The sequence below is a fragment of the Petromyzon marinus genome, chromosome 56 (assembly GCF_048934315.1).
Source record: "Petromyzon marinus isolate PM22_M1 ecotype Great Lakes invasive population chromosome 56, UKy_Petmar_22M1.pri1.0, whole genome shotgun sequence".
Classification (NCBI taxonomy): domain Eukaryota; kingdom Metazoa; phylum Chordata; class Hyperoartia; order Petromyzontiformes; family Petromyzontidae; genus Petromyzon; species Petromyzon marinus.
Window position 1 is genome coordinate 5,760,120 of NC_133722.1, and position 22,918 is coordinate 5,783,037.

General features: G+C 52.7%; 1 protein-coding gene across 1 annotated transcript in view; it reads left to right on the plus strand.

Annotated features, from left to right (window-relative positions):
- TMEM196 (transmembrane protein 196) overlaps positions 1-22,391 on the plus strand; it is a 40,574-nt gene extending 18,183 nt beyond the window's left edge. The window contains exons 3-4 of the mRNA XM_032975501.2: positions 2,406-2,978; positions 4,423-22,391. Coding sequence (XP_032831392.2) covers positions 2,406-2,978; positions 4,423-4,485 — 636 coding nt within the window. The 3' untranslated portion in view covers positions 4,486-22,391. The remainder of the gene's footprint in view (positions 1-2,405; positions 2,979-4,422) is intronic.
- Positions 22,392-22,918: the final 527 nt, after the last annotated feature.

Here is a 22,918-nt window from a genome sequence, read left to right on the forward strand (position 1 = left end):
GAAGCCCCCTTCTGCACGCGCGCCACGTAATATGCTCTTAGTAACCACACTGCTAGCGATCAGCGAGTTCACAAAGGTCTCTCTTACGTATCGCTCCAGGTTACCGCGTGGATTCACATCGCGGCGTAGTTTTATTTTGGCGGATTCATGCGGTGCGTGGTTAGTCACCGATGACTCTCCCACGCATGATATTATTTCACCGCATGTAGAAATCAGCTCACCGTTACCCCCCTGGGACATTGCCACGTACCCCCGGTTGAGAACGACTGCAGTCGAGAGGGGGGCTGTCAAGAGTTAGTGGTGGGGGGAGGGGCCTTCTGCCAGCAGTGGTATGAATAAGCAATTGCAGGGCTGCGCCTTTACCACCTTCACTCGTTGTTGCTACAGGCATACCCCCGAATGCACCGTACGTAGCCAACCGTGCCAATCGGAGGTGCGGTGTGTGTACGTGCGTTGAACTTCTTTCGCACCGTACGTACAGTGAGGGGAAAAAGTATTTGATCCCCTGCTGATTTTGTACTTTTGCCCACTGACAAAGAAATGATCAGCCTATAATTTTAATGGTAGGATTATTTGAACAGTGAGAGACAGAATAACAACAAGAAAATACAGAAAAACGCATGTCAATAATGTTATAAATTGATTTGCATTCTAATGAGGGAAATAAGTATTTGACCCCCTCTCAATCAGAAAGATTTCTGGCTACCAGGTGTCTTTTATACAGGTAATGAGCTGAGATTAGGAGCACACTCTTAAAGGGAGTGCTCCTAATCTCAGCTTGTTACCTGTATAAAAGACACCTGTCCACAGAAGCAATCAATCAATCAGATTCCAAACTCTCTACCATGGCTAAGACCAAAGAGCTCTCCAAGGATGTCAGGGACAGGATTGTAGACCTACACAAGGCTGGAATGGGCTACAAGACCATTGCCAAGCAGCTTGGTGAGAAGGTGACAACAGTTGGTGCGATTATTCGCAAATGGAAGAAACACAAAATAACTGTCAATCTCCCTCGGCCTGGGGCTCCATGCAAGATCTCACCTCGTGGAGTTGCAATGATCATGAGAACAGTGAGGAATCAGCCCAGCACTACACGGGAGGATCTTGTCAATGATCTCAAGGCAGCTGTGACCATAGTCACCAAGAAAACAATTGGTAACACACAATTGGTAACATACTACTCCGTGAAAGGACTGAAATCCTGCAGCGCCCGCAAAGTCCCCCTGCTCAAGAAAGCACATATACATGCCCGTCTGAAATTTGGCAATGAACATCTGAATGATTCAGAGGACAACTGGGTGAAAGTGTTGTGGTCAGATGAGACCAAAATAGAGCTCTTTGGCATCAACTCAACTCGCCGTGTTTGGAGGAGGAGGAATGCTGCCTGACCCCAAGAACACCATCCCCACCGTCAAACATGGAGGTGGAAACATTATGCTTTGGGGGTGTTTTTCTGCTAAGGGGACAGGACAACTTCATCAAAGGGACGATGGACGGGGCCATATACCGTCAAATCCTGGGTGAGAACCTCCTTCCCTCAGCCAGGGCATTGAAAATGGGTCGTGGATGGGTATTCCAGCATGACAATGACCCAAAACACACGGCCAAGGCAACAAAGGAGTGGCTCAAGAAGAAGCACATTAAGGTCCTGGAGTGGCCTAGCCAGTCTCCAGACTTTCATCCCATAGAAAATCTGGGGAGGGACCTGAAGGTTCGAGTTGCCAAACGTCAGCCTCGAAACCTTGCAAAGAGGAGTGGGACAAAATTCCTCCTGAGATGTGTGCAAACCTGGTGGCCAACTACAAGAAACGTCTGACCTCTGTGATTGCCAACAAGGGTTTTGCCACCAAGTATTAAGTCATATTTTGCAGAGGGGTCAAATACTTATCTCACTCATTAAAATGCAAATCAATTTATAAAATTTTTGACATGCGTTTTTCTGGATTTTGTTGTTGTTATTCTGTCTCTCAATGTTCAAATAAACCTACCATTAAAATTATAGACTGATCAGTTCTTTGTCAGTGGGCAAACGTACAAAATCAGCAGGGAATCAAATACTTTTTTCCCTCACTGTAGCCAACCGCGCTAATCGGAGGTCCTTTCTCGTTATCCATCGCCTCTCAGCCTTCGCCTCCACCACCACCACCACCTACCCTTCGATTAGCACGGTTGGCTACGTACGGAGCGAAATAGGTTCCCGTGCTCACCCCGTGAATAGCTTTGATTCACCTCGTTTCAATATGCGTCACACCTTTCAGGAACGCACCCCGGGTAATACTGTATTATTATTTAAAGCTGCCCCCCCCCGCTCCTCCCCCTCCTCCGCCCCCCTCCTCCTCCCCCGCTCCTCCTCCCCCTCCTCCCCCCCTCTGCTCCACCCCCTCTCCTCCTCCCCCCTTGCCCAGATGATTCTCTTCTCTGCTCTCTGCATCTGCGGACTGATCGCCGGCATCCTGAGTTTCCGCTTCGTGTGGGTGCACGACCGCTCCGGGGGCACCTCCCCAAACCTCACCGCCACCGCTGTCGCCGCGACGGCCCCGGCTGGGGCCGTCGCGGCGACGGCTGGCGAGGCAGCTGGTGCAACAGCTGGTGAGACAGCTGGCGCAACAGCTGGTGCAACAGCTGGATGGATAGCTGGGACAACAGCTGGTGAGGCAGCTGGCGCAACAGCTGAGACAACAGCTGGGGCAACAGCTGGCGCGACAGCTGGGGCAACAGCTGGGACAACAGCTGGCGCGACACTCGGAGCGTCGGCGACAGCCGCCGAAGCAGCCGCCTCCGGCCCGGTTGCGCAACCGCCGCGGCGGCCGAGACCGGAGGGGCGCGTGGCGGTGGCGTCGCTGAGCGTGGCGGGCGTCGGGGTGGCGGGCTGCGCCGCGTCCGCGTGGCTCACGTGCCGCCTGGCGCGCAACGAGCAGCGCCGCATGTTCGTGGAGATGGAGCACTCGCTGCACCACACGCACGAGCTCACCGAGAAGGTGCCGCTCGCATTCGCCGGCCGGCCGGGGCGCGCCCGCTTGGTGCGGGCGCGCCCCGCTTGGTGCGGGCGCGCCCCGGCCGGCAGGCAGGCAGGCAGGCGGGCGCGTCCGCACCCCCCGGCTGGCGCGGTTGGCCACGCACGGAGTGAAAGATGCTTCGACGCACATGCGCGCTAGCACGCACTCGCGCACACGCAAGGTCGCGCTCATTACACGCGAAGTGCTCGCCAACAAATGAACCACGGGTACCTCGCCGATCTCGTCAAGGAGCATGAACCACCGTCACGCGAGACTCCGGTCGTCCTCGCAGCAGCAACGGCTTTTGGCTCAGCACATCGAACAAAGACGGTGGTCACCGCATCGTCGCGCGCATTCAGATGCGCTTGTGCGGCCATCTGGAACGCTCTTCCTCCTTCCGAGATTAGGAATCGTCTAGATGATGGCAAACTCGTTTCTTTATAGCTGAGTTTATTCCTTCCCACCTCCCCTGTAACCCTGACGCCTGTTGCTGCATATTTGGAGTTTGCGATGTCTCTCCCTCCCCGTGGTCGCGTGGATCTTTCTTCCGCTCCATATTTATAATCAACGTCGCGCGTTTCCAGTATTTGGCTGCTATAAATTTCCACGATGAGCCACCTCGTGGAGCTATCGTCCGTGAGAGCCAGGTCGCTTCTGAAAAATAAATCTACGTAACTCAGAGGGGCCCTTCTTACCTGGTCCAGTAAAAAAAACGAAGTCTTTTGTTTTGTTTTAATACACGCATGAGTTTATATTTTTTCCCGTTTCTCAAATCACAATCGCAATAATTTTTTGGCACTGCGATTATGATTTGCTGAGATTTTTTGTATTTTAATTTCTCTTATTTGTTATTGATTTAGGCGGTGATTGTTTGTTGTTGTTGTTGATGAAAACCCGGCTGAAAAAGAGAGCTTCTTGGCTCAGAGTATTTGGCGGCTACTTGCTAGACATGTCCACGTGATGATGATAAGCCAACTTCGTTGAGCTATCATTCGTGATGGCCAGGTCGCTTCTGAAAAAGAGCTACACGGCTTAGTGGCGCCTTACCTGGTAAAATTAAATAAAAAAAAAGTAAAATTAGACTCAGTGGGGTACTCAGTGTGACCCTGATGAACACCGGTACCGGGCAACTCCGTCTTCACCAAGCCACGCTGACCAGCGCGGTGAAGTATGGTCAAACAAACCTCCACGTGGGGAGGCCCTCGTCCAGCAGTTGATCGGCAGATGGCTGTAACGTGTACACGTTGTGCGCGCACGATGTACACGTGACGCACTCATTATGTACACATCACCCACACATGGATGCACGCGTCATGTACACATGACGCACGCACGATGCACGCATGGTGAACACATGCGTGCGACCTCCATGATCCGCCACTCGCGGCTCTCTCGTTGTGCCCCCCCCGCCCCCGCTCGTGCGCAGGAGCTGGCCGAGGTGCTGAACAACGGCATCTCGCCGGTGTCCCAGGGCAGCAAATCCTTCTGAGACTTCTGAGACGCCCGAGGCGCCGCCCTCGGCCCCACCCATCCGGCACCACCTCCGGCACCACCTCCGGGCACCACCTCCGGCACCACCTCCGGGCACCGCCTCCGGCACCGCCTCCGGGCACCACCTCCGGCACCGCCTCCGGCACCATCTCCGGCACCACCTCCGGCACCGCCTCCGGCACCACCTCTGGCACCACCTCCGGGCACCACCTCCGGCTCCACCTCCGGGCCCCACCTCCGGCCCCACCTCCAGGCACCACCTCAGGCCCCACCTCAGGCCCCACCTCCGGCCCCACCTCCGGGCACCACCTCCGGCCCCACCTCAGGCACCACCTCCGGCACCACCTCCGGGCACCACCTCCGGCTCCACCTCCGGGCCCCACCTCCGGCCCCACCTCCAGGCACCACCTCAGGCCCCACCTCCGGCTCCACCTCCGGGCACCGCCTCCTGGCCCACCTCCGGGCACAACCTCCGGGCACCGCCTCTGGGCGCCACCTCCATCAAAAACGATGATGACGATTGCTTCTCTTGTGGATGGCTGTGGACGTCGATGCGAGAGCCGCACGCTCTGCCCCAGATGGAACACGCGGTGTGCGTCGTGGGTGTCGGATGGCGTTATGCCAGCTGCGCCTTGGTGTCTCTGGGTGCGTCTCTCACATCTCCTCTGTGAGACGGCGTCTTCCAGCTGCTGCTGAACCCTCTGGCGCAGGTGGACCGCCATGTGGACCGCCGGGTGGACCTGTCCAGCGCCAGGGGGTTCCAGGCTTGAGGGATCGATGTTACAGCGCTTCAGCAGGTCCTTGCTGTGGTCCTTGAAGCGTTTTTTCTGTCCTCCAGCGCAGCGTTTGGCTGCGCTGAGTTGCCCCCCCCCGCCCCCACCGTAGAGAACTCGACGGGGGGGGGGGAGGCGGTAATCGGGCACGCGGGTGACGTGGCCGAGCCAGCGGCGGTGTCGTTTAGCCACGCTCGCCTCAATGCAGGATGACTCGATGTTGGTGAGGATCTCAGTGCGCGTGGAACTCCGTACGTCCAGGTTGTATTCTCTGAGTTCGTGGGCCGCGAGGGCTGTGCTTCTGTGCGGCCTGTCGGCTTTGTCGCTGGAGTCCAGGAGGGTGCGAACGCTCCGTGGAGCAGCTTGAAGGAGTTAACGAGTCTTGGGTTCCCCTTGAGTTTCGGCCGCTGAATGGGATGCTCCGGTGGTAGCGGCTCAACCGCCCCGAGCGAGTGGAACGGACAGTTTTTCGAGCACATTTTCTAGGCCCTTCCCCGTCAGGGGTGAGCAGTGTTGGGGGTTATCCACACTGCGCCAACCACGATCGTTGGACTGGATGAGGAACCTTTGCATTAATTTACGACGATCATTAAGAAGAAATAAAAAAACCGTTGCTTTTCACAATGCCATACGTAAGAAGAAGAAGTGCAGGGTGGGGGTGGGTTGCTCTGACACGGTCGAAGCTGCCGAGGAGACACGACGCTGCCCCTATCGCGTGTCTCGGCGACCTGCAACTCCATCGCCTCCTACGGTGCAGAGTGTGGCTGGATGCTCCCAGTCGCGTCCTTTGGCCTGCCGGAGCAAGGAGTGGATTAAGGTGAGGGTCGGGGTGCGCAGTCCCTACGCCCACCATCTTCACGAGGAACTCACCACGACCTTCTTCCGGCCAGAGCTGCAGGAGGACTGCCGGAGATGCGATTTGTTGAACACCGCCGTCGCGGGTCCCCACCACGGATTCGGAGTCGTGGGTTTTCTCCCCGAGCCACAGTTTACCCACAAGGCAGTGGGGCAGTGGTTGGCGGTTGTCGATGCCTCTGGGGACCACTGCAGCTCCGAGATCCCCAGGCGGTTTTAGCACCGGTGTCGCGATTCGCCGGTTGCCGTGGGCTGCCAACGGAGAGGCACAGTGGGAGTCCTGGTGATGGAGAGGCTCTGGACTGGCAAGGAAGACTTTACGCACTCGGTTGCCTGTTTCACCATGACGGCTAGCCAGCGGCAGCGTTTGACAGCATGGGTAGCAGAACGTAGCAAGCAAGCGAGCCATGCAAGCAGAGCAGCAGGCAAGCAAGCAAGCGGGCATGCACCTAAGCTAATCATGATTACTGCAGTAGGCGCATCACATCACCCTGGGGTTTGAGACAACCATCAACCTGACTTGGATTATTGGCATAAGGCACTACCACTAAAATAGAACGTACGCCTATCCATAATACTATATTATTGTGCCCTATATTCCTATAATCATGTGAACAGGTTTATAAATATATGAAGGACGAAATTAGCTGAAATGCTTGTGGCGTGCCGAAACAATTCCAGGTACGGTGTTCCGGACCATTCCAGCTGAAAGTAAATCCTGGGTTCGGCGCGATGTCCGACGTTTCGCTCCATGTGCCGTTCAAGCGCAGACGGGAGGGCCGCGCTGTATACCCGTGAAACTCTAAAGCAGTGCTTCTTCTTAACCTGGTGCTGCACGCTGCACCCCCTGGGGATGCGAGATGCCCTTTCTGGGGGCTGGCGAAACGTGGCCAGATTTTCGAAAACACAAATTAAGCACGGGCCACGTACGTTACAACTTACTTTGTTTCATCAAACCCTACGTAGTTATTAACATTGTAAAAATGTTTTTTTTATAACGATTGAGATTCAAATGTGTGCAAGGCTGCAGTTAAGGTTAAGCACCGCCGCTCCACGCAGAACTTGATATTTTTACAATAAACAAAAACAATGTGAACTTATCAAACTGGGTGGTCGGTAGCTGCGCACGTGGCCTACAACCCGACATTGTGATGCGGCGAGGGTTGGTCGATCGCCGCAGCCATGCCTCGCGGGCGTCAAAAGTGCCCTAACCAGGCTAGGCGGGGAATGGTAGTGCAGCAAATGTGGACTCTCACATGTTCCGTCTGTACGGGGATCGAGTGTTTCTCCCTTCGCACGCTTGGGGTTCTCTCCGGGCGCTCCTGTTTCCTCCGACGTGTATAAGCGCTTATCGATTGGCCGATACCACCCTCATACATGCAGGAGCGCAGAGCTTGAGGCGATCGTTGAAAGTGCCGGCTCATTGCCGCATGGCTGCTACTGCTGCTACTGCCTTTCTGCTCCTCGTCTGTGGTTCTTCCTCGCGCCTCTGGCCGATAACACCTTGATGAATAGAGGACCGCAGAGCCTGGGGCAATCGTGTGGCTGCTGCTGCTGCTTCCTGCCCGCTCCTCGTCTGTGGTTCCTCGCAGCCAGGGAGAGGTGGGGACTCTCGTCTGGATTTAGAGATGGGAATTCCGGACCCCGAGGGGAGCAGCAGAACAGAGGGAGCGACCTCCCACGGTCAGGCGGTTGGTGTTGTGCGTTTCGCGCCACGTGTAAACGAGCGCACATCGTTCGACACACGTGCGAAAACGATGTCACCGTGACGTGAACTCTGGGTGAGATGTCGACAGGCCCACGTGACGTCAAGGATGGTTTGTTAGAGTTAGCGTCGTTAGGATTAGGGTTCTGGCTCTTAGGGTTATATCGTGTACGGGGTAAGGGTTAGGCCTGGCAAAGAGGCGTCGAGAAGCGATGGTAACTCTCTCACACCCAGTGGGACACCTTAGCCGTCTGTGATGCTGTTTTGAACAACAACAGCAACAACAGCAGAGATCGCGACAGCGAAGTTCCGGTTGTGATCTCTAATCATAAACCACCGTCACGCGAACGCCGCTCATCCTCGCAGCAGCAGCAGCAGCAGCGATGTTTGGCTAGCCATCGAACAAAGACGGTGGTCAATGCATCGCGCGGCGCTTTCAGAAGCGCTTCCGCGGCCGTCTGGAACGCTCTTCTTCCCGATAATAGGAAGCCACTGGGAGCCATGCACTGTTAAATAATCTAGGTCGAAAACTAATTTCTTTAGAACTGCTTTTTGTGTTTGGTTTGTTGTCCTTCCCCCGCACGTCCGATTAGCGCGGTTGGCTACGTACGGTGCGAAAGAAGTTCAACGTACGTACAATAAATACAACCGAACGCTCGCGTTGGCTCGCCGATGTCAGCTTGCTGAAACTGGCCACGTGACTCGCCACCGGCTCCCGCGGGGAAAAATCCTCTTTGATGTTTCTGCTCTGTGAGTGTCTGTGCACCAGCAACACCCCGGTTTACACCGGGGATGTGTTCCTTAAAGGTGCGACGATGAATATTGGAACGTCAATGGAAGCGATGTACAGGGGTAGCAGTGCGGTGGTGGTGGTGATGGTGGTGGTAATAGAGGCGACGTGTAACGAGAAACGACGGGGGCTACGATGCTGTCAGCGACGTGAGAGTGGGTGGGCGACGCTAATTTGGGTAGTGGTGTTAATAAAGCGACGACGTATTTGAGAAACGACGTTAAAGGAGACTACATCGGTGTATTACTCTATCTCTACGTGTCTCTATGAGTCTCTGTATCTCTACGTGTCTCTATGAGTCTCCGTATCACTACGTGTCTCTATGGATATATGCGTATCTCTATGACCCTCTATGTATATATGTGTGTGTGTCTATGGGTATAAGGCGTATCTCTATGAGCTTCTATGTATTTCTGTGTCTCTATGGGTATAAGGCGTATCTCTATGAGCCTCTATGTAACTCTGTCTCTATGGATGCCTGTGTATCTCTGTGTGTCTCTATGGGTGTCTGCGTATCTCTATGTATATCTGGGTGTCTCTATGGGTATATGCGTATCTCTATGAGTCTCTATGTAACTCTGTCTCTATGGATGCCTGTGTATCTCTGTGTGTCTCTATGGGTGTCTGCGTACCTCTATGTATATCCGTGTGTCTCTATGGGTATCTGCGTATCTCTATGTATCTCCGTGTGTCTCTATGGGTATATACGTATCTCTATGAGTCTCTATGTAACTCTGTCTCTATGGATGCCTGTGTATCTCTGTATGTCTCTATGGGTGTCTGCGTATCTCTATGCATCTCTGTGTGTCTCTATGGGTATATACCTATCTCTATGAGTCTCTATGTAACTCTGTCTCTATGGATGCCTGTGTATCTCTGTGTGTCTCTATGGGTGTCTGCGTATCTCTATGTATATCCGTGTGTCTCTATGGGTATCTGCGTATCTCTATGTATCGCTGTGTGTCTCTATGGGTATCTGCGCATCTCTATGTATCTCTGTGTGTCTCTATGGGTGTCTGCGTATCTCTATTTATCTCTGTGTCTCTATGGGTATATACGTATCTCTATGAGTATCTATGTAACTCTGTCTCTATGGATGCCTGTGTATCTCTGCGTGTCTCTATGGGTGTCTGCGTATCTCTATGTATCTCTGTGTGTCTCTATGGGTGTCTGCGTATCTTTATGTATCTCTTTGTGTCTCTATGGGTATCTCTGAGTTCACTCGGTATGGCCCATAGTTTGGGTTGTGCAGCCACGTCCCCACTCTTGTGGCTCGCGTCTTTAATAATAGCACTTCCATTAATCAAGGCGATCTGTGCGTCGGTGATGTTCTGATGCGTTAGAGCAGTGGTTCTTAACCTTTCCTGCAGCCTTGTACCCCCTTGGGTTCTCAATCTCTTAACAACAAAAAATGTGGCAATGTTCATAAACGCACAGGGGTTTGACGAAACAAAGTCAGGTGTTAACTTGTGCTTAATTTGTTCTTTCGATGATTTTTTTTTACCTTCTAAAAAGATCTGGCCACGTCTCGCCACCCCCCCCCCCCCCAAGAAAGGGCATCTCGCATCCCCACTGCGTTTCACGGTCCCACCACCGGTGTCTTCGAGGAGGAGGAGGATGAGGAATGTCTAAGCCAGGAGATGCGATGGTGGCGTTTTGGACTCGAATGACGTTCATTCGGGGTGCGTCTTACTTGCCGGAGCATCTTGTTATACCAGGGAATACGGCAAAAACCCGCAGATTTAACCTCACGCATTGGATTTCTCGGGCTCATGCGATGCGCAATCGATTGTTGCGTTCAAGCCAGGCTATCTGACCCAGGTTTGTGCCTTCAATGCCCTCCTCCACCCGACAAAGCCAAGCAAGATTATTATTGGTCACGTGTGCGAGCGTTTTAACCGCGCGAGCCGTCATTGGTTTTGGCCGGGGAGAAATCCTTCGCGGACCGAATTAAGGGTTCGGATTCCGCGACGTTCCGATTGCAGCTGCGTCAAGCAACATAAGGTCAGCAAACAGAAAATAATTCTGGCTTCCTGGTTCCTCTATTATTAACAATAATTATTGTTGTTAATTATTATATTTATTTCGCTTGTTTACCCAGAGAAGCCTCACAATGAGTCTCAAGATGTTTGCAGGAGGGCCCTGTGGACAGGTGATTTGCAGTTGGGGGATAGGGGTGTGATGATGCTGCTTCTGTGTTGTGTTGTGTGATCACAGTTGAGTCGCTTGCAGGCACGTGTAGAGCGTTATGATGTTGCTGGCCGATACGTTTGGTTTGGCTTTAACGTGGGGGCCGAAACCCGGAGACCCCGGAGGAAACCCACCCAGAACCGGGGGGGGGGGGGGTAGGAGCGTACACACTCCACACACATGCACACACACACACGCTGCGTAACATGGGGAGAGCGTACAAACTCCACACACATGCACACACACACGCTGCGTAACATGGGGAGAGCATACAAACGCCACACACATGCACACACACGCTGCGTAACATGGGGAGAGCGTACAAACTCCACACACATGCACACACACGCTGCGTAACATGGGGAGAGCATACAAACGCCACACACATGCACACACACGCTGCGTAACATGGGGAGAGCGTACAAACTCCACACACATGCACACACACGCTGCGTAACATGGGGAGAGCGTACAAACTCCACACACATGCACACACACACACGCTGCGTAACATGGGGAGAGCGTACAAACTCCACACACATGTGCACACACACGCTTCGTAACATGGGGAGAGCTTACAAACCACACACATGCACACACACGCTGCGTAACATGGGGAGAGCGTACAAACTCCACACACATGTGCACACATTCACGCACGCAAGGCCGAACAGGGGGGGGGGGGGGGGGGCGCAAACTACACGCGGGGAGATGGCACCCGAGTGGGGAATCCAACCCAGGCGCCTGCCTTGCTGCGAGACGCGTGCGGTTAAACCACTGTCGCCGCCTTTGCCGTCCACATCTGGAGTCATTGTGTGCCCCTCCTCCCGACACAATAATGAACGGTGGTTCAACTTCAGTCGCGTTGACGTGCCCGCGCTGCTGCAGCTACTGGTGGTGATGGTGGTGGTGATGGTGGTGATGATGGTGGTGACGGTGGTGGTAATGGTGGTGGTGATGGTGGTGATGATGGTGATGGTGGTGATGATGGTGATGGTGGTGATGGTGGTGGTGATGGTGGTGATGATGATGGTGGTGATGATGGTGGTGGTGATGGTGGTGATGATGATGGTGGTGATGGTGGTGGTGATGATGGTGGTGATGGTGGTGGTGATGGTGATGATGATGGTGGTGATGATGATGGTGGTGATGGTGGTGATGATGGTGGTGATGATGGTGGTGATGGTGATGATGGTGGTGGTAATGGTGATGATGGTGGTGATGGTGGTGATGATTATGGTGATGGTGGTGATGATGATGGTGGTGATGGTGGTGGTGGTGATGGTGGTGGTGGTGATGGTGGTGGCGCAAGCTACGCGCTGAGATGTGGGTGGGTGCTGCTGCTGCCCGTGCCGATGTGAGGCCCACACACCCTGTGCACACATTACGCATGAACACCGACGCCAGCCCTAAGAATTTTCTGTTTTGTAAGGCTTTATTTCCCCCTTCTAAATGTGCAATTAAAACAAACTGAAGTCATAATATTCGGTGTGTGTGTGTGTATGGGGAGCGGAGGTATAGCGGTTAGCGCGCTGCGCTACGAACCCGGCGACTCGGGTTCGATTCCCGCTCACGGCCACCAACACCCAGTGACTACTATCTGAACCGGTGACGGGCCTCCCCTAGGTCCACTCAGCCTCAAATTTGTACCGGGCGCGGTGTGTAAAAACATCGCCACTGGGGAGACAAAGGCGGTCGGGCGTGTTTGCTGGCCACCAACCCCCCTCGTGTACCGTGCCGGCCTTCATGGGTGCTGCTCCCCAACAGCTTTGGCTATCAGAGTAGGGGCGGGAGCAAGGCAGCCCCTGCCTGCCCGGCACGCTCGTTACGCTACTGGTTGGCTGGGGGGGGGGGGCACCTCTTCCGAGACACCTGCTCAGTGTGGTACACCAAGCAGAGACCACCTCCTTAGCCTCCTTCCGTTCCTCCCCTAAAGCCTCGTCTCGCCCCTCCACTCCGTCCCTCCGCTACCATCCCTACTCACCCCTCTACCACCTCGCCTACCCCCTACTCACCCCTCTACCACCTCGCCTACCCCCTACTCACCCCTCTACCACCACGCCTACCACTACTCACCCCTCTACCCCCTCGCCTACCTCCTACTCACCCCTCTACCACCTCGCCTACCCCCTACTCACCCCTCTACCACCACGCCTACCACTACTCACCCCTCTACCCCCTCGCCTACCCCCTACTCACCCCTCTACCACCTCGCCTACCCCCTACTCACCCCTCTACCACCTCGCCTACCCCCTACTCACCCCTCTACCACCTCGCCTACCCCTACTCACCCCTCTATCACCTAGCTCACCCCTCTACCACCTCGCCTACCCCTACTCACCCCTCTATCACCTAGCTCACCCCTCTACCACCTCGCCTACCCCCTACTCACCCCTCCTCTACCACCTAGCTCACCCCTCTACCACCTCGCCTACCACTACTCACCCCTCTACCCCCTCGCCTACCCCCTACTCACCCCTCTACCACCTCGCCTACCCCCTACTCACCCCTCTACCACCTCGCCTACCCCCTACTCACCCCTCTACCACCTCGCCTACCCCTACTCACCCCTCTATCACCTAGCTCACCCCTCTACCACCTCGCCTACCCCTACTCACCCCTCTATCACCTAGCTCAACCCTCTACCACCTCGCCTACCCCCTACTCACCCCTCCTCTACCACCTAGCTCACCCCTCTACCACCTCGCCTACCACTACTCACCCCTCTACCCCCTCGCCTACCCCCTACTCACCCCTCTACCACCTCGCCTACCCCCTACTCACCCCTCTACCACCTAGCTCACCCCTCTACCACCTCGTCTACCCTTACTCACCCCTCTTCTACCACCTCGCTCACCCCTCTACCACCTCGCCTACACCCCACTCACCCCTCTACCCCCTCGCCTACCCCCTACTCACCCCTCTACCACCACGCCTACCACTACTCACCCCTCTACCCCCTCGCCTACCTCCTACTCACCCCTCTACCACCTCGCCTACCCCTACTCACCCCTCTACCACCTCGCCTACCACTACTCACCCCTCTACCCCCTCGCCTACCCCCTACTCACCCCTCTACCCCCTCGCCTACCCCCTACTCACCCCTCTACCACCTCACCTACCCCCTACTCACCCCTCTACCACCTCGCCTACCCCCTACTCACCCCTCTACCACCTCGCCTACCACTACTCACCCCTCTACCCCCTCGCCTACCCCCTACTCACCCCTCTACCACCACGCCTACCACTACTCACCCCTCTACCACCTCGCTTACCCCCTACTTACCCCTCTACCACCTCGCCTACCCCCTCCTCACCCCTCTACCACCTCGCCTACCCCCTCCTCACCCCTCTACCACCTCGCCTACCCCCTACTCACCCCTCTACCACCTCGTCTACCCTTACTCACCCCTCTACCACCTAGCTCACCCCTCTACCACCTCGCCTACCCCCTACTCACCCCTCTACCACCTCGCTCACCCCTTTCCCCCTCGTCTACCCCCTACTCACCCCTCTACCACCTCGCCTACCCCCTCCTCACCCCTCTACCACCTCGCCTACCCCCTACTCACCCCTCTACCACCTCGTCTACCCTTACTCACCCCTCTACCACCTAGCTCACCCCTCTACCACCTCGTCTACCCCCTACTCACCCCTCTACCACCTCGCCTACCCCTACTCACCCCTCTACCCCCTCGCCTACCCCCTACTCACCCCTCTACCACCTCGCCTACCCCTACTCACCCCTCTACCCCCTCGCCTACCCCCTACTCACCCCTCTACCACCACGCCTACCACTACTCACCCCTCTACCCCCTCGCCTACCTCCTACTCACCCCTCTACCCCCTCGCCTACCTCCTACTCACCCCTCTACCACCTCGCCTACCCCCTACTCACCCCTCTACCACCTCGCCTACCACTACTCACCCCTCTACCCCCTCGCCTACCCCCTACTCACCCCTCTACCACCTCGCCTACCACTACTCACCCCTCTACCGTGACCCCCTACCCCTCCTTACCCCCTTCCCCCCCTATCATGACCACCCATTCCTCATCCCTTGCACTCCCTTGTCATCTAAATAATATATTTGTTTACGCCGGTTTAAAAAATATATATTATTGTTAAGCGCCTTGATCAAAGGCGCTCTTTAAACAAATTAATAAAAGCAAGGGAAAACATCATCTTGGAAAGGAATCCATGTGTGGAGTCTTCCCTCGAGTGGAGACCCTTCCGCCAGTAGCAGCGTGAGCAGGCAATTGCAGGGCTGCGCCTTTGTGGAAATCCAGCGGCCAATCACGTGTGGAGTTGCGCGCACGTGGTGGTGGCTACTGCGCTGCACGTGACTGCCTGTAGTCCAGCACTGTGGAGGCAGCAGCAGCAACAGCAGCAGCGAGGGGTTGTTGGATCATCGCGTACACCAACTTTGCGAAACTCCCTTCCCGTGGACGTCGAGGAGGTGTCGTATCCTGCCTCTGCCAGGAGAAGGGATAGAGTGTTTCCCCCTCGCACGCGTGGGTTTTTTTTTCGGCCGCTCCGATTTCATCTCACGCGCAAACACATTAATTGGCCGATAGCACCTCGATATATAGAGGACCGCAGAGCTTGGGCAATCGTTGGTAGCGCCAGCTATTCATCGCGTGGCTGCTGCTGCTGCTGCATTCCCCCTTCGTCTGCGAGCCGTTATCCCAGTTTTCCGCTAGAGGGCGCAATCTCACCAGAGATTTATCTCGAGGTCGTCGCTCTCAGCTCCGCGCCTCCGATGAGCACGGTTGGCTTGCGTACGGCGCGAAAGAAGTTGAACATACGAAGCACCCCCTGGGGGTACGAGATGCCCTTTCTGGAGGTGCGAGACACGGCCAAAATTTTGTTTTGAGAAGGGAAATAATCGAAAACACAAATTAAGCACGGAAACGTAAGTACAGCCTACTTTAATTCTAGATTTGAAGTTTTCGTGACTGCGAGGATCCATACTCTTTGGTTCTTTCGGTAAAGTCACGTAGATGATGCAGTCTGAATCAGCAGCAGACCACGCTTTCCCACCTGATGACGGACGCTTGTGTTGCGCCCGAAACGTCGTGATTTAATTTAGTTATTTTCATTTTATTATTTTCATTATTTTTATTTTTCATCTACGTGACTTTACCGAAAGAACCAAAGAGTACAGCCTACTTTATTTAATCAAATCCTGCGTAGTTATGCGCATAAAAACTAAATACGATTGAGAAACAAAGGGGGTTTCAGCAAGACTGCAAGTACACGTGAGGAACCACTGCTCAAAACGCATGATTCTAAATGTGGAGGGACCCGGAGAAAAAATCCCCGTAACCACAGAGAGAGACACGCAAACTCCAAATATACAGCAGGCGTCAGGGTCGGGATCGCACCCACGTCCTCCTGCATTCCAGGCGAGGTAGTTAACATCTCACCACAGAGAGAGAGACACGCAAACTCCAAATATACAGCAGGTGTCAGGGTCGGGATCGAACCCACGTCCTCCTGCATACCAGGCGAGGTAGTTAACATCTCACCACAGAGAGAGAGAGACACCGCAAACTCCAAATATACAGCAGGCATCAGGGTCTGGATCGCACCCACGACCTCCTGCATACCAGGCGAGGTAGTTAACATCTCACCACAGAGAGAGAGACACGCAAACTCCAAATATACAGCAGGTGTCAGGGTCGGGATCGAACCCACGTCCTCCTGCATACCAGGCGAGGTAGTTAACATCTCACCACAGAGAGAGAGACACCGCAAACTCCAAATATACAGCAGGTGTCAGGGTCGGGATCGAACCCACGTCCTCCTGCATACCAGGCGAGGTAGTTAACATCTCACCACAGAGAGAGAGAGACACCGCAAACTCCAAATATACAGCAGGCATCAGGGTCTGGATCGCACCCACGACCTCCTGCATACCAGGCGAGGTAGTTAACATCTCACCACAGAGAGAGAGACACGCAAACTCCAAATATACAGCAGGTGTCAGGGTCGGGATCGAACCCACGTCCTCCTGCATACCAGGCGAGGTAGTTAACATCTCACCACAGAGAGAGAGACACCGCAAACTCCAAATATACAGCAGGTGTCAGGGTCGGGATCGAACCCACGTCCTCCTGCATACCAGGCGAGGTAGTTAACATCTCACCACAGAGAGAGACACGCAAACTCCAAATATACAGCAGGTGTCAGGGTCGGGATCGAACCCACGTCCTCCTGCATACCAGGCGAGGTAGTTAACATCTCACCACAGGGAGAGAGACACGCAAACTACAAATATACAGCAGGTGTCAGGGTCGGGATCGAACCCACGTCCTCCTGCATACCAGGCGAGGTAGTTAACATTTCACCACAGGGAGAGAGACACGCAAACTACAAATATACAGCAGGTGTCAGGGTCGGGATCGAACCCACGTCCTCCTGCATACCAGGCGAGGTAGTTAACATCTCACCACAGGGAGAAAGACACGCAAACTACAAATATACAGCAGGTGTCAGGGTCGGGATCGAACCCACGTCCTCCTGCATACCAGGCGAGGTAGTTAACATTTCACCACAGAGAGAGAGACACGCAAACTCCAAATATACAGCAGGTGTCAGGGTCGGGATCGAACCCACGTCCTCCTGCATACCAGGCGAGGTAGCTAACATCTCACCACAGAGAGAGAGACACCGCAAACTCCAAATATACAGCAGGTGTCAGGGTCGGGATCGAACCCACGTCCTCCTGCATACCAGGCGAGGTAGTTAACATCTCACCACAGGGAGAGAGACACGCAAACTACAAATATACAGCAGGTGTCAGGGTCGGGATCGAACCCACGTCCTCCTGCATACCAGGCGAGGTAGTTAACATTTCACCACAGGGAGAGAGACACGCACACTCCAAATATAAGCAGGTGTCAGGGTCGTGATCGAACCCACGATCTCCTGCATACCAGGCGAGGTAGTTAACATCTCGCCACAGGGAGAGAGACACGCACACTCCAAATATAAGCAGGTGTCAGGGTCGTGATCGAACCCACGATCTCCTGCATACCAGGCGAGGTAGTTAACATCTCGCCACATACAGGTCCGCATACTCCACTGATACATGAAGGACCGCACCCATATCGTGTCTGCCATGGAGATTTCTTGACTATACTTCACCACGCTGGTCACTGCAGGTTGGTGAAGGGAGGGGGTGGGGGATGGGGAGAAGTGGGGGCACCCGGGACCAGTTCAGATATCACTCGTCACTGATGTTAGCCGCGGCTGGTAATCGAACTCAAGTTATTCTGGTTGGTTGGTAAGAGGGGACAATGGTGGAGGGATGCTGCCTTGTTGCCTCTTTGCAAGGGGAGCATGTGTGAACTGCTGCGCTGTGAGTGCGAATCGATTAATTAATCGATTCATTAATGTATCTTCATCAATGTCAATTGTTGAATCTCGCGCGTGCGTGAATCTACGTATTACGTTGTAATGGACGAATTAACATCTTGCAACCGCTAGAGGCCGCTATATTCACCGAAATATAAAAATACACTTTAAAAAAAAACTCGTGAGTTTGTGAATTGAAACGTTCCAACCTAACCCAAAGTGTATCTCTTCAGCAAAATGTCACATGGTTGTCAACCCAGACGGTTTACCCCCATATTCTTGTACATGGAAATTGAGTTTTCAGGTTCATACGGCGTACAGCGGTTTAAATACTGGCTTTGTAGGATGAACGTTGAGATTTATAAGGGGCACGGGGTGACCAATAAGGTCTGAATTGGTCTGTAATAAGGTAGGGCACTGATAAGGGGTTGATAGGTATGTAGTAGTGTAGTGTATAGTGTAGTATATTTGTAAGGACAGTACTGGGCCTCGTGGCCGTAAATAATGATTGCAGCGATGAGGACAGGCCGGGTCAAGTGAGGTAACTGGGTGAGGGGTCAACGCGGGGGTGGAGATGGAACCCCCGAGATGTTAAAGCGAGGCAAGGGAACTCTCCGTCAGGAGAGAGTTCGGGAAAAGGGGCGTGGCAGAGCCGAGAGGAAATAAAAGGCAGCGCGGAGCGGGGCTCGTAGCTGCCGTGGTGTGAGTCGGAGTCCGGATCGTCGCCGCTGACATCTCTGTGGATCGCCCTCATCGTCTGGGAGGGCTAGCGAAGGAAGTTAGATAACTTCGCCGTGGCTGCTACATCGACGGCTCTTGTTTAGTCAGTCAGCTATATCGTGAACATATTCTTGGTTCTTTCGGTAAAGTCACGTAAATTGAAAACAAAATAAATTAAATATATTTCGATTTAAAGCTGTCCTACCAGACAGTCTCGCCCCCTTCACTTGATGAAGGCCGCTTGTGTTGTGACCGAAACGTCGTGAGAATATTATTGTGTTATTTTATTTTATCAATTTATTATTTTATTATCATTCTACGTGACTTTACCGAAAGAACCAAAGAAGAAAATTAAATATAAATAATAAAATTAAAAGAATACAAATAAAATAAAAGAATTGAAAATAATAATAAAAGCAAACAAAACGCATTATTTATTTATGTAAGTATTTTTTGAAATATTATTTAAAAAATTATTTATGTGACTTTACCGAAAGAACCAAGAATATGAATTCCTGCAGTCACGAAAGTTTTAAGTCAAAATATATAGTGAACGTCGTGTAGCAGCTATACAGAGTCACCCAGTTGTATATAGTCAACCTGCATCCACCTGATACCATGTCATCGAGTCGGGTGGACTGTAATCTATATATAAAAGGCAAAGTTGTGATTATGTGTCTGTTCAAAATGTTTAGCGTACTTCCCGACATGCAACAAACTTGAAATTTGCCATGTGGGTACTTTCCAGACTGTACACCATGCAAAAATTATAAAAATTGACTTTTGTATATATTTTTTTTTGGGGGGGGGGGGACGCAATAATGCAAATACTTTGCACGGCAAGTGAGCTGTGACATCATATCTGTCATGTCACCCGCGCATGCGGAAGCGTCACGCAGTGTGCCTGCTCACGCCCCCCCCCCAACCCTCCGCGAGTAAAGTGCCATACAAATGTGTTGCAGGTCTCCGGCGTTCTTCGCGCAGCATTGCTTTACTATTTGAGTCGTTTACTGCCGCACGCGCCCTAAAAGTTGTGTCTGCAGGAAGCGCGTGTTTGTGTACCTATGGACGCGCGCTCGCGCACGTGTGTGTGTGTGTGTGGGGGGAGCGGTAGTGCGCTACGAACCCGGCGACCCGGGTTCGATTCCCGCTCATGACCACCACCGGTGACGATTATTTTAACCGGTCCCGGTCCTGGGCCTCTCCTAGGTCGACTCAACCTCAAACGAGTAACTGCTGTGGTGTGGGGACAAAGGCGGCGGTGAATCCAAGTCCTGGGCGAAGCCGGCTAATATATAATGTAACTTTAGCAAGACAGCGTCTCTGAGTGCTACATTACATATTGTATAGTATAGTGTATTGTATAGGATGAACGTCGAGATTTATACGGACACGGGTGACCAATAAGGTCTGAATTGGTCTGTAATAAGGTAGGGCACTGATAAGGGGTTGACAGGTATGAAATTAGCATGGATTTGGTGGCAATCCCACGTTCTTATGGCAGGGACCAGTTCGTCCACGAATGGAGGCACTGTCAGCGAGTCAGTAATACAGTCGAGCGCAGGGGGGGAGGGGGAAACACGCGTGGTCATAAAATAATAATTTAATCAAGTTAACAATGCAAAACAAGCCCAGGCGTAACGCTGAATTATTCACCACGTGCAAGGATAGCGTCCCGTTCCACTCGGTGGAGCTATTTATAGCATCAGCCCCTCCCCCCACTTCGCCCCCCCCAACTCCCCACCTCGATCCTCATCTCTCATTGGCATTCCGGCACCGCGTGGTCAGCCAGGGCGGGGCGTCAGGGGGGGGGGGTAAAGGAGCGGGGCTTATTATGCAAATTTATCTAATGCCCCGCCTCTCCAGAAATCACGTGCAAAAGTGGGGGGGGGGGGGGTGCGTCTTATAATCCGGTGTGTTCGCGCACGCGTGTGTGTATGTGCTACATACGCGTCTTATAATCCGATGTAAAGATCGGCCTCTATGGAGGAGGCTCGTGAAGTACGCTGCTTGCTACTGGGCTGTAGCTGGAGGCAGTCGCCGCCCTCCAGCAACAACGGAGGGCAAGAGGAGCGACGCTCTCACAACAACGAGCGGAGCGCCGGGCGGCTAAAACGCAGCGAGTTGCCACAGTAGGGGGGGGGGGCGCAGCTGGTGCATCTGCCGATCCATCTCAGTCGGCCGACCCATGGCACCTGCAGGGTCCGTTCCGTGACCTCCTCCTGCCAGCGAGCCTTCGACACTTGACGTGGCCTCAAAGTGCACCTAGCCTGGCACAGGCGTCGTGGTGAGGTCACCGTTAGTGGCGATTGGCGGTTGTTGTTGTGTACTGTTGATCAGTCAACCCATGGCACCTGGGTCTGTCCTGTGACCTCTTGCCAGCGGGCGGTCAACACTTCACGTGGCCTAAAAGGTGCCACCTGGTCTGGCACAAGCGTCGTGGTGACGGCACCGCCACTTAGTGGTGAACGGTGGTATGTTCAGAATCTGAATATTTATAATTGAAGGAATCCGAGAAGCTACAAAGCTCTTTTTTATATAGACGTCCAGTAGTACCAGGTCAGAAAGTTACAACAAATATTACAAAAACACAACAGGAGTGCAAATTATATGCAAGGTAAACAAATCACTTTAACAATATAGAAATACATTTTGATTTAAATCTAACGTTAAGAAAAAACCGCCACTTTTTTCAAATTTTCTTGCTGTGGTTTTCACACCTGATGATGATTGCTTGTGTTGCAGTCGAAACGTCGTGATAATTTTTATTGTTTTATATTTTTTAGATTATTTTATTGTTTCCATTCTACGTGACTTTACGAAAGAACCAAGAATACAAATATAGAAATACTCGTTGGTTCTTTCGGTAAAGTCACATAGGTATAAAATCAAATAAATTACGACGTTTCGGGCGCAACACAAGCGTCTATCATCAGGTGGGAAAGCATGGTCTGCTGCTGAGGCAGCCTGTTTTTAAAAGGTTTGAAATGGGCATAGCCCAAGGGTCATAAAGAAGTGGCCGGGGTTATTGATGTTAATGTAAAAAAATTAGCATGATGTGAATGTGAGAAATTAACATTATGTTAATGTGAGAAATTAGCATGTCAATGTGAGAAATTAGCACGATGTTAATGTGAGAAATTAACATGATATTCACGTGAGAAATTATCATGTTAATGTGAAAAATTTGCATGATGTTAATGTGTGAAATTAGCATGATGTTAATGTGAGAATTTAGTACGATGTTAATGTGAGAAATTAGCATGTAACTGTAAGATAGGAGAGCGGCCTCCTAAAATGTTTTTTGGTTTGGCAATGTTTGTTGTAGTACGGAGTTAGACTGATGTCCTTAATCTAAGTTGTCTTGTGGTTGTTGTTGTTGTTTGACTTGCATCCCACTGGGATTTTTGCACACAGCGTTGGTGTACGGTGCTTTTTCTGGAATATTTTGCTGTTTTTTACCTGGATTTTCTGTTTTGCACAAAGTCACATAAAGTCACTTTAAGATGTTTTCTTGTTCATGTTTTTGGTTTGTTGCGGTTGCACCCGATTCAAGAGCCGAATGGCTCACAGGGCTATACCAAATAAATGAAACTGAAACGGAAGTGGCTATGTCAATGTGTGAAATGAGCATGTGGAAATGAAACTAAACTTTTTTTTATCTAACTAGGTAAGGCCCACTGCTGAGCCGTGAGCTTTTTCAGGAGCGACCTGGCCACATGGGGAGAGCTCAAGTGGCGAATCGCTTGGAAATTCGCAGAAGCCAAAATAATCCTGAACGCACCTTTCTAAATGTGAAAGGGGAGGGGGGGGAACCGGAGGACCCGGACGAAAACAAATCCACGCAACTATATTTGTGTAACCTCATTAACAGCGGGCAAATACGCTTTGGAGCGTGTGTTACTTTTGTTGTTGTCGTTGCGAAACGTCTAATAATGCGGAGGAGTTTGTGGTTTTATGTTTGCTTGGTTTAACGAGCAAAATGTTTATCGGTGATATTGGTCTGCAAGCTCCAATACATAGAAGGGGCTGATGGA